Source organism: Asterias rubens, chromosome 2, assembly GCF_902459465.1.
Source record: "Asterias rubens chromosome 2, eAstRub1.3, whole genome shotgun sequence".
In the NCBI taxonomy this organism is placed as follows: domain Eukaryota; kingdom Metazoa; phylum Echinodermata; class Asteroidea; order Forcipulatida; family Asteriidae; genus Asterias; species Asterias rubens.
Window position 1 is genome coordinate 5,700,937 of NC_047063.1, and position 18,213 is coordinate 5,719,149.

The following is an 18,213-nucleotide window of genomic DNA, read 5'->3' on the forward strand; positions in this document are numbered from 1 at the left end:
ATAAGGGAATCAACGTGTGGTGAAGAGGTTTTCAACTATTGGTTTAATCCCAACGTGGCCGGGTTCTTGATAATTTTACCGAGACGAAGTCGAGGTAAATTATCAAGAACCAGGCCTCGGCGGGTTTAAACCACTAGTTGAAAACCGATTCAACACACTTTGATTCCCATTCATAAATACCTTTTCGGTCAAAAACATCATCACTTTTTGGTCCAAAAGCAATAAAATGCAAAAATTATAATTGTTAAATAATTTCCTTCAACACAACACCCCTCCAGCTATGAAATGGTAAAGCCCTCCGCCGCCCTCGGGTAAACAACTCCCTATAAGGGAATGCTGTGTGCGTCGCGCGTATCGCGTGATGTGGCACAACTGTTACAGCCGTTGCTCTCGACCAATAGGAATGAAGAAACTGTCTTATAAGAACAGGTGCAAGGTCGTGTGTCACGCCCATGAATTAACACTTTTTACCGGTCATAAACAAAGGTTTATACACACCCACGTGACGTGCTCTCCACCAATAGGAATAGCGAAACTGTCTGAGGTATTTATGAATCATGATTTAAAGACACTGGACACCTTTTGTAATTGTCAAAGACAGACTTCTCTCTTGGTTTATCTCAACATATGCATAAAATAACAAACCTGTAAAAATTTGAACTCAATTAGTCATCGAAGTTGCCAGATTGTGGGCTTTCAGATGCTTGGTTTTGGGACTTAAAATCTAATTCTGAGGTCTCGAAGTCAGTGAAAAATTACTGCTTCCTTGATAGCTACGTTACCTCAGAGGGAGCCATTTCTCACAATGTTTTATACCATCAACAACTCTCTATTGCTAATTACCAAGTAAGTTTTCATCTTCACAATTATATTGAGTACATGTATGACAATAGTGTCCAGTGCCTTTAATGAGAAAATTTACTTTGTTTATGTGACGGTTATTGAAATAACCCACAAAGTTTACTTATTGTTTCCTTTAAATGTACTATTTTCTTCCATTTGTAAACATATTACTTACCTTACTTTTTATGCCATTTAAGTTCATTTTAGAAGCGTTTAATATCCAACTTAACCTGTTCACACTAACGCCCTTATAAGCTTCATAGCCTTCATGTCCACATTCATACTCACTTTGCAAATTATTTTCACGAGAGGGACAACCCTTTAAACAGTCTTTGGTTTCACCTCTCTATTTTCCAGATCAAGATCAATAAATACATTGTAAATAACAGCAAGCTATTTTCGTCATTTATTGTTGACTCCTATTAACATCCTGGTGTCACATATACATGAATTATGCCTTTTACTTGTTTATTTAATTTTGTTAGTGGATTTATTCATTTTTAACATGTCATCTGGCAACTTTTCAAGAATTTTTAAATAAGCATAAAACAAAGTTTTTCATTTAATTTGTGATCTGATTATTACCTTTCTATTAAAACACTACCGGTATTGAATGTTTAAAGGATGTTTGTAACTGGGTTATATAGACTCAAAGTGTGTTAATCTGTTCATCAGAAATGTCTGTTGTACATGTAGCTTTGCAAATGAAGACTAGTAGTCATTGACTATGCAAGCCTGATTCAAGTATAAACTCCTTGCTGACGTGTTAAATATGCTTATATAGGTAAGTGGCAACAACTTGCTCAAAGTAAGCAGAACCATGAAATTCAGACCTGGTATCCATACACAAGCAGCTGTACACACACTGTTAACACATGATTATTGTTAGTTGTAAAGACGCACAACTTTTATTGTATCCAACTTAAGAATTAAAAAAGGTAGGAGCTAGCAATATGACCCTGCAGCAGTGCCATGCCAATTTATAGACAACAATGGTACAGTCAATTTGTAAGTGGTTGATTAGTTGGCTAGCAATGCTTTCTGCCAATCACAATTTATTACTGCCATTCTGTGCAGTCAGGCAAAAAAGCTGATTGATCAATTACTGTACAAAGGTTAGATTTGTAAGCATCAGGATACATGATTGTCTCATGTCTGGCCAACTGATAACTCCTTGTTTACCTCACTTCTCTTTATCAACAAAAGTCGACCTCAGGACTTGAAAAATGAGGGCAGGTGGGGTCTACTTTTGTTTACACCACATTATTTTTATATTAATTTTGTTGATGACAATAAGATATAGGTAAAGAACTTTGCAAATTTGTGATAGATTGCATGATAAGGACCTCTTCAGCTTCATAAAATGTAACTTTATCACAAGCTAGATAGACAATGTTGAGCAAATGTTTTTTACATGTCTTTGGCTCCAAAGAAATTTAAAAAGAATTGCTAGTATTGTTCAAGTTTCACAAAGGGCTGTGATTAAAAATGTGTATCTTCACGTATCATAGTATTGTGATTAAAACAAATTCCTATGCTCTATTAAAACCAACAATCAAGCCATACAATATTTTATGACCTTTTTATGACTGCAAGTGTTTGCATGGTCAAAATAGTTATTTTGTAGAATCACAGATTCTTGTTAGGCTCTGCACTCATTGATTTAGAACATGGTCAATGTAAGATGTTTTTTGTGCCTGTTCATTGGTAGTGGGTTTAGTTTGGTTTAAGTAACTAACTTGTGAGACCTTTTTGTTGATTTGAGGGTTAGTTAGCTTTACGTACTAATGCAGGCATCAATTTAAAGCTTCGGGCCGATTCCGCCAACACGCTTTGATCATTGCAAAAGCTGAAACCGATCGCTAAATACAAAACCCATCACAACTTACCGATGGATTTTGGATAATGATTTCACTACAACTTTGTGACAAATCTACCCATCGCAAAACAAATATAAGCAAAGACAATCTTGCCTTGTAGTGGCTTCAAAGTTATGACAGAGTGAGGCATTTTGTGCTAACCATTAGCGGTGTGCCTTGACGTAGTTTGTCCGTAAACTAAAGACAGTCAAATGGCATTACATTATACTCTCCGTGTTTTCTTACTCACACTGTGAAACTCAGATGGCTGATGACAACATTCAGCGATGCGAGTGCTTACGAGAGAGAGCTTAAAACTGGTCAAAAAGGAGATCTTTTTGCCTAAAATGAATGTAGCCCTAGTTTTTTGGTTGTGCATTTCGGTTTTAATCTCGATGGCCGACGATTTTCTGGCAGGTTATGTCAAAGGTCACTGCTTTTAGCCTTCTACAAAAACTTTATTTTCCTTATTATATAAACTGCGATGACTTTAGTGAAATACAAAATTGGCGCATCGCAAGTGCTTGATTTCGAGACTTCAAAATCTAATTCTGAGGTCTCTGAATCAAATTTGTGGAAAATTACTTCTTTCTCGAAAACTACGTTACTTCAGATGGAGCCGTTTCTCACAATGTTTTATACTATCAACAGCTCCCTATTACTTGTTACCAAAGTTTTATGCTCAACACTATTTTGAGTAATAACCTAGTGTCCAGTGCCTTTCAGAGCACTGAATTCAAACTCTGGTGTTTCTGATCAGCAGAGTGTGGGTTTGAATACCCTAGTCGTGACACTTGTGTCCTTAAGCAAGACACTTTACCATTGGACATAAGGCCATTGGTCCCATGTGTTGTGTAACGCATGTAAAAGAACCCAGAGCACTTATCTAAAAGAGAAGGGGTTCGCCCCGGTGTTCCTGGCTGTGGCTGCTGTATGCGCCATAGCACCTTGTAAACCCTTATACAGTGCTACATAATTGGGTCTCAGAACCTTGTTGGTAGCTACGTGCGCTGTAAAAGACTTCAATATTATTGTTATTATTATTATTATTATTTTTGCAAATCGTGTAGTTCCAGTCCTAGCAGCGGAAATTTATTTGTTTTTACAAACTTTGGTTCAAAAATAGTGCGCCAGCAAACCTTTTAAATTGACTTGCAGGAATTTAAAAAAAGGCCGTCTTCAAAGACTGCGCCAATATTTGAAACGCCAAGGCTTTGACATGATGCAACTGATGTAGTGGATTCGATGTCACGTCACATCACCAAAGATAAATCCGGCTTGTCAATGCTTCAATCTTTCATCAACTTCATGAGTAATGCTTTATTTAATTGTTTAAATACATGTAGAATGTTACAGCTTCACTTCAAGAGCAAATTATTGACCTCACTGCGTCGAAGCTGCCTCCTTTTTGCGACCTCTGTGGGTGGGTTTAGGCTTCAAATTGATGCCTGCATAAAGAGGAAGGGAACTGTCAGTTCCAATAGATAGAGGCCTCTGTCTTTATGAATGTGGAAAAAATTACGTCTCTAACCTCATGTAAAATTGGTGTAAATTGCTATTGTATTTCATACCCTTTAAGCGCAATATTTTTTTTAATGCAAGTCGATGACATAATTCTGAGAAAAAGTGCTAAGTAAATTTTTGTATGGAGATGGTTGTAGTAATTCACAATTCTTTTAGAGCAAAAATTTGAAACACAGCGTCAATGGATTTCAACAACTAATGGGTCATTACATTCAAAGGAAGAATTTTGGCCAACAGTTTAAAGACTTCAAGGCCTAAATGACTGAATATCATCGAAAGACAGAAATGAACCTACACATATTAAAGGGTGTATGTATTTTTTTTCTAGCACCAAACACAATTGCCACAGATATACAATAAACTTACACAGTTTGAAGATAATAATAGAAGAAAGCTTCCCTTAAATTATTACTTACTGAGGTGCTGTAGTTTTTGAGAAATGAGTAAAACAACGCCACAAAAAATAAATTGTCTCAGTTTAGCTTGTAAAAACGTATTAACCAGTTATGGTGTGATATGGCCATGACTTAAAGGGAAGGTACATGTTTGGTAATTACTCAAAACAAATATTAACTTAAAAACTGACTTGGTAACGAGCATTGGGGAGAGCTGTTGATAGTATAAAACATTGTGGGAAACGACTCCCTCTGAAGTATTGTAGTTTTTGAGAAAGAGGTAATTTCTTAATAAAATAATCAAAAACTTTTAGCTACATGTAGAAGTCTTGTATTTCTGTCTGAAAGCACACAAACTTGTCCAACAATGGTGTTTTTTCTTTCATCATTTTCTCGCAACTTCGATGACCAATTGAGCCCAAATTTTACATATGCATAAAATAACAAACCTGTGAAAATTTGAGCTCAATCGGTCATCGAACTTGTGAGATAATAATGAAAGAAAAAAACACCCAAGTCACACGAATTTGTGTGCGTTTAGATGGTTGATTTCAAGATCTCAAGTTCTAAATCTGAGGTCTCGAAATCAAATTTGTGGAAAATTACTTCTTTCTCGAAAACTATGGCACTTCAGAGGGAGCCGTTTCTCACAGTGTTTTATACCATCAACCTCTCCCCATTACTCGTCACCAAGAAAGGTTGTATGCTAATAATTATTTTGAGTAATTACCAATAGTGTCCACTGCCTTTAAAGGCTTGTTATTTTATGCATATGATGGGATACATCTAGTGAGAACAACGGTCTTTGACAATTACCAAACCTCTAGCTCACGTGAATGGCACATATATTATAGGGGATAGAATATCAAACCTTTGCATCGGTGTATCAGGTGTCGAAAAACAGTTTGCATCTCTAAATCCGACCAAAGCATGCGGGCCAGATGAGCTACCACCCAGGCTGTTGAAAACTGTTGCACAAGAACTTGCACCTTCTTTAACTTTTTTGTTTCAACAATCTTACAACCTTAGCATTAGCCCCTCCCAATGGAAACAAACACTTGTAACTGGTATCTACAAGAAGGGACCTAAATCACAATCATGCAACTATCATCCAATTTCTCTTACTTGTATCTGCAGCAAGATTATGGAACATATAATTCTCAGCCACATCCCAAAATACATAAACATGAACAACATCCTCATCGACTCTCGGCACGGCTATCCACTGTTACGCAACTTATCACATCCACTCATGACTGGGCTTCCACACCACAAAATCGTGGCCAGACCGATGTCATACTACTTGATTTCAGCAAGGCTTTTGACTAAGTTCCACATCTACGATTGTCTGTCAAGCTTGATCACTATGGTATCGGAGGCTCTATACTAGATTGGATTCGTTCGTTTCTAAACAACCAGATTCAGGCTGTATCTTTAAATGGAACCCACTCATCATGGGCGATGGTTTCATCTGGAGTACCCCAAGGCTCAGTCCTAGGTCCGGCTTTGTTTCTACTATATATTAACGACACCCAAGACCAGGTCCAGTCAAAGATGAGATTATTTGCTGAGGACAGTATCCTCTGCCGTGAGATTGAGCAACCAGAAGATCATGCAATTCTCCAGAAAGACCTTGAGGCACTTGCTGACTGGTCATCCACCTGGTTAATGCACTTCAACATAAAGAAATGTGCCATTCTGTCAATAACCAGGAAGAGAAAACCCTCACAACACCAGTACATCATCTTTGGTGAAGCACTTGAAAGGGTGAGTCAGCATGATTACCTTGGAGTAGCTATCTCACACGATCTCCACTAGGATGCCCACTGCCAGAAGATCAGACAGAAGGCCAACCGCACATTGGGACTGCTCCGTCGCACACTCTCACCATGTCATCAAGGTGTCAAGGCAAAAGCTTACCAAACGCTCGTCCGCCCACAACTTGAGTATGCCGCCCAGGTATGGAACCCATACACCCTGGATGGAGTCAACCTCCTAGAGCAGGTTCAAAGAGCTGCAGCTCGCTTTGTCTTTGGTGATTACCGCAGAACAACATCGGTCACGCCCCTTATCACTACCTTGGGCTGGGATCCACTTCATAACAGGCGACTACTTTTCCAAATGACAATGTTCTATAAAATCCACTATGGACTTGTCAATATCGAGTTTCCATCGATTATCCAACCAGCACACTACATTAGACGCCGACCACCAATTGAAATATACAATTCCTGAAGCATCCATTGACCTATATAAGTTCTCCTTCTATCCATGCACGGTGAGGATTTTGAACCAGTTGCCTTCAGCTGCTGTCCTGGCTACATCACCCATCGCCTTCCAGGAAGCCGCCTTGCCTGTCATTAAAGGGATTAGGCTACCTGCTGGTTCCAGGCTTCTCTTGATCTTGTAGTCAAACTTTTTAACCTGCACCCAAGTTCTGTTGGATTTTGTCAACTTCTTGTGCTTTTGTCTATTTTCTTTCTTCACTTGCACCTTCCGGCTGTGACGCCACGCTGCACCCATCCCAATTTAGCAAAATTTGTGCTGCAAAGGGATCACACTACTCAAGACTCAAGACCTACATAGCATAAAACATTTGCAGTAGAACAACTGGCTCTATGTGACCTTCATTGAGGTTAAACAAACACTGCTGAATGTAATTCATGCCACTAGTGACTATAGGGAAAGCAGGTGTGTTCCTGTTTTCCTAAAGAGCCTTAGACAAAGCTTAGTCAAAATACCCATGGATTAGTTTTTTGTTGGTAAGGATCTTATATGCTAAATGTTCACTTTGACAACTTTCCTTGACCGATAGCAAAGGATATGAATTATAATCCAGTATTCATAAATAGCTCAGACAGTTTCGCTAATCCTATTGGTGGAGATCGCGTCACGTTTTTTTTTTTAAACCTTTGATAATGACCAGTGTTTATGACCGGTTGTGAGCGGGACAGTTTCTTCATTCCTATTGGTCGAGAGCATCGGCTGGAACAGTTGTGCCACATCACGCAATACGCCAGACCCGCACAGCAATCTCCTTATAAGGAGTTGTTTACCCGAGGGCCTTACCGTTTCTTAGCTGGAGGGGTGCTGTGTCGAACGAAATCATTGAACAATTAGAGTTTTTGCATTTATTTTACTTTTTGACCAAAAAGTGTTGATGTTTTTAGACCGAAAAGGTATTTATGAATGGGAATCAAAGTATGTTGAATTGGTTTTCAACTAAGGGTTTAAACCCGCCGAGGCCTGGTTATTTATAATTTACATCGACTTCGTTTCAGTAAAATTATCAAGAACTAGGCCTCGTTGGGTTTAAACCACTCGTTAAAAACCTCTTCACCACACATTGAGACCCTTAGTTTACCACGTTATAGAAATGTGGCTTGATAATAAAACTCACCTCAGAGAAACTTGTGATCAACCATGAGGCTCCAAAAGTGAAGAGTACCGGTATACTTGGTAACATGCCATACAGTGGCTGGTATATGGTAGCACTGAAGTAATTCACTATGAAATAAATGCTGCAAATCAAACATGTCATAAGTTATAGGTCAACACCTGCAATGGCCATACACATCAACAAGACAATCCTGTATATGGGATACAACAAATAAAAAAAATAAAAATAAAAAAGGGATTCAATAATACTCAAACTAATTGTTAGTATAAACAACATGATGTTATTTTAGTAATGTTGGATTTGTCTGCCTTCGACACCATTGACCATGACATTCTTGCAAAAAGATTACATGACCGCTTTGGAATTAGGAGCAAAGTCTATGACTGTCTGCATGGTAGAACACAAAGGGTGTCAATAGGGTCATTGTTGTCAAGGCGGCAGACTCTCCAATTTGGAGTGCCACAAGGTTATGTTCTGGGACCGGTTTTGTTTTCTCTTTACATGGATCTACTCAAGTACATTATCACCCGCCATGGTTTTAATTGTGTAATTTATGCTGATGATTGTCAGCCTTACATTTCTTGTGGCTCTCGTTCTAATTTTTCTTGTGTGACTCAAATTAAGTCCTGCATTGACAAAATCTGTTGCTGGATGCAAGCAAATATGCTTGACTGAAATCGTCTTTGTGTTTTTAAAACTTATTCATCACATTAAACCGACCCCTCGCTATCTGTCAGAACTAATTAAAAGCCTAGCAAATCTGATGGGGATCAGGCTTTTTCTGCTCCTACTCTTTGGAATCAATTATCCATTCATTTGAGGATTATCACCAACTTTGATATTTTTAAAAACCATCTCAAAACATTTCTTTATAAAAGACATTATCTTTGAATTTGTGCATATTTTTCATTGCCTTTTCTGTGATGTAATATTGTTGATCGTCTTGTAATGGTGTATGTCATTGTTTGTTTTTGTTGTTCTTATTGTACAATGAAATGTTGCTGTATTTTGCTTACTATTTTTAGCTTCTTAATGTTTAAAATGAGTAAAAGTAATGTACACTGTTTGAGATTTTTTTTATGTAAGCCCTTCCCCTATATCCAAAATAAACTATTATTATTATTATTATTATTATTATTATTATTAAGCTTTTTTGTGTACATGCTTTAAACTGTACACAATCCCAAAACTGATGTTTAAAACCCTTGCCTAAGAAATCATGTCGTTTGACATGAAAAACTGTTGTCATTATCAGAGCTACTTGTAATTATTCAGTTCTAAAATTATTTAAAAAAAAATAACAAACTTCATTAAAGACAGTGGACACTATTGGTAATTGTCAAAGACAAACACTTGGTGTATCTCAACATATGCATCAAATAACAAACCTGTGAAAATTTGAGCTCAATTGGTCATCGAAGTTGCGAGATAATAATGGAAGAAGAAACACCCTTGTCACACGAAGTTGTGTGCTTTCAGATGCTTGATTTCGAGACCTCAAGTTCTAAACTTGAGGTCTCAAGTTTCTCGAAAACTACATCACTTCAGAGGGAACCGTTTCTCACAATGTTTTATACTATCAACCTCTCCCCAATACTCGTTACCAAGTAAGGTTTTATGCTAATAATTATTTTGAGTAATTACCAATAGTGTCCACTGCCTTTATGCAAGCAGTGAGTGGAAAGAAAACTGTTTGCACTATTTGTTGGGATTATAACAAAGGTAGAATATCGTAGGCATACCTATGCATGATTCTGGCCACCATGTTAATGCAGTTGGCAAGGATAAAACCAACACTACCTAGTGTACTGGATAGATACCAAGAAGCTGACAAGAAGAAGACTGAAAACAGCAGCATTTTCTTGTTATAACTGCAGTCAAAAACAAACACAGGAAATAAAACAAATGTAATTCATCATCATGAACCCTTGCACTCATGTCACAGGCAGCTAGTGGCTGCTTATGGTCTGCCACATAAGTATTAGTAACTATAATAATAAAAATGATACACTATGTGTAAATGACATATACCTCACCTAAAATGTACGTAACTAACATGTGAGTAACAACAAAGTTTATCATGGGTGATGGCTTCAGATAAATTGGATCAATATGGCTAGTCCCTGTTACTATTTCCATGGAGGAAGGAAGAGAAGGAGCTTGAACGGCCCGCCAAACCGCAGAGTAACAAAAGAAAACCCTGACAATGCCCGTCTGACCAGTGGAAAAAAGATAGGAGACCTCCTGCATGACAGCTGATTAGTGAGCGCGATTAGATCTCTTTGTATGAAGGTGTGGTACCGCCACTCTGCACCATTGCCTTCATGTACATGTAAAGTTGAATCATTGGAGACAAGAATTGTGAATATACACTTCTTCGTTTACCATTTGTGGTGCTTACATAGAAATATCATAGCATATTTTTACATTTTTTGCGACTTTCCTGTCACTAGCGGTGGTTCAAAATTTTGGTATTAGCACACGCGGGTGGTTGGTATTCAATTGTTTTTTTTCTCGTTTTGGTGGGCGAAAGCGTACACAAAATTTATCAAGCCTCAAAAAGTAGTTTTTTTTTATCCATACAACATACGCCATAGTTGCGTGAAGAACCAAGTGCCCACGCGCAAACTCACATACGCCAGGTCGCCCATTGTTTATGTAAGGTACATGTATGTGGGTGATTACGAGGTGTCGTTAAACAACCGCGGTACCACAGGTTCGACTTTTGAAGTGCCTTCGTTTGAGCTCCTTCTCTTCCTTCCTACATGCTATTACTATGTTGTGTTATACTTATCGCTACAATTTGCTTCATTTGATTAATTAGTACTGCATCGTTGGAGGGCTGGCAGTTAAATTTACCTGTGTGACTTAAACCAAACAGATTAGTGTATCACCTGTTGGATATCTAGCAGAGTGATGTACAACTACTCTGGACTGTAAAAGTAAACACACTTTATATATGGACAGTCTCCCTTACCTTTCAACATCCTTTTGGCTCATTGAAGCAAACACAAATGCCTCTGTGGTTCCGTTAACGGCAATAAGTAGGACATAGAAACAGTACCATCGAAGTAGTGATGGGCCTGAAAGAAAAGCAAGTTTGTTTTTAATAAACTTCAATTCATTCTCTAGTCGTTAAGATAATACACTGTTTGAATAGCTTGTATTTAACTTTATGTTACTTAAAGGCAGTGGACACTATTGGTAATTGTCAAAGACTAGCCTTCACAGTTGGTGTATCTCAACATAGGCATAAAATAACAAACCTGTGAAAATGTGAGCTCAATCGGTCATCGAACTTGCGAGATAACTATGAAAGAAAAAACACCCTTATCACACGAAGTTGTGTGCGTTTAGATGGTTGATTTCGAGACCTCAAGTTCTAAATCTGAGGTCTCGAAATCAAATTCGTGGAAAATTACTTCTTTCTCAAAAACTATGGCACTTCAGAGGGAGCCCATTCTCACAATGTTTTACACCATCAACCTCTCCCCATTACTTGTGACCAAGAAAGGTTTTATGCTAATAATTATTTTGAGTAATTACCAATAGCGTCCACTGCCTTTAATGTTTCTATCATCGTGCATCTACATTGTCGTTTGTGAACAAAAGTTATTAGTTTCCTCAAATACAACACAATGTATTTCAAATGGAAACTGCACAAATGTTTTGATGGCCTGATGTTTCAATGCAAGCAGTCTTTCTCAAAACATACACAGACAAGACTGGTGCAAAAGAAGCAATCCCAGAAGGACAGAATGCAAACAGAAGACACAAGTGATGAAGATAATAAAAGACAAGAGGGTCTAACCACAAGAGCTTAGAAGCAAAACAAAAAAACACTAGACATGTAGTATTTGTGAAACAAACACTAGGTGTTCGGCTGTCGTTGGATCAGTGTTTGCTAGTACTTTTTAGTAAGTATAAGACGGATTTGCGCACTATATAAGAATCCACTATTATTATTATTATGATGATGGTCTTTGGAAACCCAGAGTGATTAAATGGTAGTACTTTTTAATATAAAGTAGAAAATATACTCTACATCAAAAGCATTAAATGTGGACCAACATACAGACATGATTAGGTCCTTTGAAAAAAGGTAGAAATATTTTATCAAGAGCTGATCTACATATATGTGCAATTGGTGTGGACTTAAAATTGGTGCAGAGTTCAAATTAAAATCGTTCCGTAGTCACGCAACACATCAAACATGTCTGCGCCCAGGGTGGCTTCTAAACGCAGAGCAAGTTAGCTCTCTAGTCAATATATACATGTAAATGGTTCAACATATGACTTTGGAAAGGATCTTTTGTAAGCGACAAGGGATGCTGAGAAAAAAAGAATGAAGAAGTATTAAGAAAAAAAAAAGAAAAAAAGTGGTGTTCCATGCCCGGACACCTAATCAAAGGAGGGAAGAGGGAGGAAAAAGTAATTAATTAGCAGTGTTGTTGAACACTTGTGACCGATCTCAAGACCCATCAACTTGTTGAGGTCTTGGCTGTTTGAGTGTCTTGACCTGGAAGACTCAATCTCAGTCTTGGAGCAAAGGTCGCAACATTTTAAGACCTGAAATTCAAAATCATAATCGTCCCAAAACATTAAAAAATAGAAAAGGGAATTCCAGCTGCCGGCCAATGTGATTTGGCTCTATGTACATGTATATTAGACAGTCGAGAACGTGACTCGTTTTGGCCTCCATTGATAGATCACCAATGTACTTCACAGTATGGCCATGCAGACTTCAAATGTGAAGACAAAGTGAACTGATTTTCAATCAAAACTGCTTGCTTTTTAGCAGCCCATGTGTACTGTATGGATTGTTGATTATGACTGGGCTGAGCACCGTTGATTCGGGGGGAATTTACAACAAAAGTGATGTGTTGATTTGTTAAGAACAACTACAAAATGAAAATGGTTGTGTTTCTGCACAACAGTTGAAAACTTTGAACTCCTTCCAATGTATATTAAAAAGTACTTTTGCAATGATCAAACCATCCTCCTTTCCCAATTAAATAGCATAGGTTCAATATCTAGTTAATGTCATTCCTTTTATCAAGATAATTGTTTTTTTCTTTATGTAGTTAACCGCATACATTTATTTTGCTTGGAGGAAGGGGGGTGGGGGCGTTGAATATGAAAAAAGTACATCGTTGCGCTAGGGTTAGAATTGGGCATGTGATGAGCTAAAGTAGCAGCTTGGCCCACAAGTGAAGTGCAGGTCGTGAAATTGCGTTTTGGACGATCTTTCCCCTTAATTTCTGCCCTAAATAAAGGCGTTTTCATCAACAGCAAATTTTATGGATTAGTAATTTGAAGATCGGTTTTATAGAAATGGCCGGGCATGAGAATCTTCCGGTTTTAACTGGAATTCCGGTGTTTTGCTTTCAAATTAGTGGTAGTCAAGTCCAGTGTGAATTTGATATGAAATTTTTTGATTTTTTTTTTTTTTTGGGGGGGGGGGCGGGGTTGGTTGTATGGAATTTGTAAGTCCACCCCAAACCCAACCGAATTCTGATGATGATGTAGTTAATTAACCTAACAATGCTGTTTTTATTCAAATGTACCAAGGAAGCGGATAAGCTGTTGCAGTTTAGTAGAAGTATATTTGGTTGATAATCATAGTAAAAAATTTCTAAGAACCTGATGATTACATGTCAGATTTTAAAGATATAAGGAATTAAATGTGTCACACTCATCTCAACAGATAGTTACTCTATCATAAGAGAGAAAACACTTGATTCAACTGAGGACCTTTATTTTCTGTCTGCATTCAATAACAGGTACACTGCATTTGTTGCCAATACTTAGTGGTACTTGTAATTTAACAATGCTGTTTTTAGTGTCAAACCACTTTGGCACTGTTTTGAAAGGTCTGCTCTAATGCTGCTGCTATTTCTCTGATGTCTTTAGAGTGATTCTCTTTCTTGTGCAATAGTCTACAGGACAAAAAAATTGATTTCACAAAGCACAGATTCATCGTGTTAACTTTAGATGGGTTGCTTGCCACAGTTATTTGTATTGTACTCTGATTGCGTCCCTCCACTTACCCGCCCCCCCTTCACCCCCTTACACCACGCTGACGCAAACCTAGCATGTAGCAAACCTAGCCTGAACATCTAGCGCTCATGGCATCACACTTCGAGGTGCGTGTTCTATTGCGAGCGTGATAGTGTTTAATTAATTAATTTTAAGTAACTGTTCTCCTCCCTACAAGAGTGAACAGTACTTCTCCCTCTCAGTTTTTCTGTGTAAGATTTAGGCCATTTTAAATAGTAATGTAATGTCTTACTCCAAATTTTTTACTTTGTAACTGTTCATGTAATTCTGCTGCTCGCAGCGAATTGAATAGAGTTTTAATAAACCATTGAATGAATGAAATGAATGAATAGAGCGTACTATTTGGGCATCTATTGAAAGCTGTGCTTTCATACCTTGAATTCCTTCATCCTCTTTCATAAAATGGACGTGAAATAAATAAAATTTACCTACTACCACTAGTGTCCACTGGCTATAAAGGAACAATGCAAATTCATGACACTTGTTAAAAACTAGTTGTTATATTTTCAGTAATTATTTAAAACACATTGGTGAATTTCATTTAACAAACTTAATTTATAACATTGTGTATGTACAATGTAGCTTTTCTGATAAAACTTAGTTGTTGTTGTGCTTTTTCAGTTTTTGTAAACGCTGTGATATAGTTTTCTATGAGGAGCATTTCAAAATACTTGTTATTATTGTTTGAGTTTGTCAACAATCTTTGACATGAGGTCTTGGTCATGATCTGGAAGGGGAGGTCTAAAACTTTGTTAATTCGTGAATGAAACAGAGTTAACTTGGGAACAACTGTAGAAAAAAATGAGCATGAAAAGACAACAAGTTATTAATAATGTTGTTCTTGGATGCTTAGCCCATGGGGTTGAATTGTCTACATGTAGGAGTACCCTATCCAGAGTTTCTCCCTACTCGGACGGACAGTCTCTCTGAGGTTGGGTTATGCCTCAGTGCCCTGTAAAATCATGTCAGAAATAAAGTGATCAAACTAATTGAAGTGATGTCCAACATGGGTGGTGACTCTGTATCTATGATTGTAGAAACGCCTCTTGAGTGTAGTTGTTATTTCACCTGTATAATGAACACCACAAACTCTGCAAGATATAAGACAGATGAGATTGGTGGTGTGCAGGTAACATGGCTCCTTGTTTCATGGATATATAGTTATGTCAGAGATAGTTGTTTACTAAAGCTAATTGATTCACACAGAAATGGTAACGTTTGAGCCATTGGTTTATGTAACACAGTTTGAGCCATTGGTTTATGTAACATAAGTTTTAGCTGGCACAAAGATTTTTTGCTGCTTAACTGCATTATTAACTGCATTATTAATCCTTCTTGCAGGCGGAAATTTTACTCTGACCTTAAGTATGTAAACTGCGTCAACCATGATATTTGTGATAGTGTAAAAACAGTTTTGTTTTGTAATCAATTTCTTGAATGTGATGACCTTGATACTCTCGGTCTGCTACTCAGATCATTCTGACAATCCCTCTGTTTCATACTTTGTCAAGATGGTATGGGGGGGGGGGGGGGTCGTCCGAGAGTGTCAGGGTTATCCTGTTTCTTTATTTGCGTGTTTATGTCCCTTATTTTGTATTTTTGATGTAATTTTTATAAATCTTTTTATCTTCTCCTTTTTTGGAGGTTTTGAGGAAATAAATAAATAAAATAAATAAGACTAAACCATTGTTCTAGTTCTAAATTCCATGCATCAAACTCACCTGAGCTAGAGCTGAGCAGGGATCCACCATATATATCCAGAAGCAAGTAAGAGTAAGCATAGCCGAAGACTACATTTGTGAGGCCTATAAGAACTACACATTTCAGTAGGCACTTCAGTAGAGTAGAAGCTAGTGTTATGGACTCCTGTAGTTCAATTAAAGACAGTGGACACTATTGGTAACTGTCAAAGATAAGTCTTCACAGTTGGTGTATCTCAACATGTGCATAAAATAACATACCTGTGAAAATTTGAGCTAAATCGGTCGTCGAAGTTGCGAGATAATAAGCCACTTCGGAATGTCAGCTGCGCATGTCTATTACTGCTGACAACGGATTTTGTCTATCTCCCGTAACCTTTTGACAATACCAGCGGGCGGGTATTGTCAAAAGGTTTCGGGAGATAGACAAAATCCGTTGTCAGCAGTAATAGACATGCGCAGCTGACATTCCGAAGTGGCTTATAATGAAAGAAAAAACACCCTAAAGCACCCTTGTCACACGAAGTTGTGTGCTTTCTGATGCTTGATTTCGAGACCTCGAATTCTAAACTTGAGGTCTCGAAATCAAATTCGTGGAAAATTACTTCTTTCTCAAAAACTATGTCACTTCAGAGGGAGCCGTTTCTCACAATGTTTCATACCATCAACCTCTCCCCATTACTCGTAATCAAGAAAGGTTTTATGATGATACTGCCTTTAATTACATTTTACAAAATTAGCATAGAACAGGATTAACATAACACATAAACTTTTATATTTTCATTTTGTTATATTTGCATTCTTTGCTTTTTTTCACAAAATTCACGAACACAAATTTTAAAACCAGAATTCAGACTTAGATTGCAGGCAGTTTAACTTAGATTTACCGTTTAATAGCTACAATCCAACCCACAGCAGACAAAGAGTTACAGCACAGTACTTCAGTGTGTTTAACACAAACATCATTTTGACACTCAAATTTGCGAGAATAAACAATGTTTTTTCTTTACCTTTGGCTGTTTGTGTACTGGTACTCCTCTTTCTAATGTTTGTGAGAAAAACAAGTAGGTACTTTCTTCAATTGGGAAGAATATAAAGCGAGCAGCTAAAGAGCCCAGATTGTTGATGGTATCATAGATGCCCTGATCTCCAAAACTCAGCATGTCAAAAAAGGTCATAATATATCTCTCTCCTGCCAAAGAAAAAGTTATGATAACACCATTATGATTCATTAAATGTCAATGTAAAAATAAAAACAAACTCTTATATAGCGCATTTCACAATAACCGTATCAATGCGCTTTACATTAGTGCCCTAGTCATTGGGCCAATAACATCCCTTTAATCTTTCTCAGCCCCCTTGGGAGTATACAGCCCTGAGTTGCCTGTAAGGCGCTTGTGGCTTTTTCATACACAAAATCAACCTCTACCCTCGCAGGTACCCATTTATACCCCTGGGTGAAGAGAAGCAATTATAGTAAAGTATCTTGCTCAAGGACACAAGTGTCACGACCGGGATTCGAACCCACACTCCGGTGAATCAGCACCAGAACTTGAATTCGATGCTCTTAACCATTCGGCCGTGACACTCTACAAATGTACGTAGCACATTCATCTCTTTGTATCTGTATAATGAATTTGAAATGTTAACACTTAGCATTACCAAGTTGAACTGTATAAAATATAAATATACACTGTTACACTGTTTAAAAAGGTCATGAAATACAACAACTATTGGAAAAAGACTATAATGAGCCATCAGGAAGTCATATCGTGAAGACAGATTCATTACTGCTGTTTCTAACACTGTTTAAAGCAACATTACAGGATGGTTTTGCCAGCGAAAAAAGTTGCTGGCAGTGTTAACACTTTATGTAATCCACCATATACATAAAATGACAAACCTGTAGAAGTTTGAGATCGATCGGCCATTTTGGTCACGAGAGAGTAGTGAAAAAAAACGTTGTTGGCAGTGTAAGCACTTTATGTAATTCACCATATACATAAACTGACAAATCTGTAGAAGTTTGAGATCGATCGGCCATTTTGGTCACGAGAGAACGTTTACATATTTTGCATTGCATCGGTGAAAAAACAAAAATGAATAAAACGCTCACTGAGCGATAATATTTTAAGGGATGTTTTCTACTATCATCATCATTAGACCATCACCATTAGAATTTTTATGCAAATCTGTGATCTTCCCGATTTTTGTTTCTTACCAATTCTGTAACGTTCCTTTAAAATTGGTTCTAAAACAAACACAACTACAGCTTTCACATTAGTTTCTTCAACCACATATTAGAAACAATACTAGGAAAGTCAATACACCTTATATACCTTCTGTGAGAATTTGCTTGAGAAAACCTTGCTTGAAGAAACTCAGTGTAAGACATGCCTGCTGTGGATTTATCCATTGCTGAAGAATAAAAG

At 37.5% G+C, this 18,213-nt stretch overlaps 1 protein-coding gene across 1 annotated transcript in view; it reads right to left on the reverse strand.

The window, feature by feature from the left end:
• Nucleotides 1-18,213, reverse strand: part of LOC117307190 (protein RFT1 homolog) — a 43,886-nt gene that overhangs the window by 1,211 nt on the left and 24,462 nt on the right. The window contains exons 8-13 of the mRNA XM_033791866.1: nucleotides 18,121-18,199; nucleotides 16,792-16,973; nucleotides 15,803-15,947; nucleotides 10,999-11,104; nucleotides 9,764-9,892; nucleotides 8,022-8,142 (exon numbers count right to left, since the gene is read on the reverse strand). Of these exons, the coding sequence (XP_033647757.1) occupies nucleotides 8,022-8,142; nucleotides 9,764-9,892; nucleotides 10,999-11,104; nucleotides 15,803-15,947; nucleotides 16,792-16,973; nucleotides 18,121-18,199 (762 nt within the window). The remainder of the gene's footprint in view (nucleotides 1-8,021; nucleotides 8,143-9,763; nucleotides 9,893-10,998; nucleotides 11,105-15,802; nucleotides 15,948-16,791; nucleotides 16,974-18,120; nucleotides 18,200-18,213) is intronic.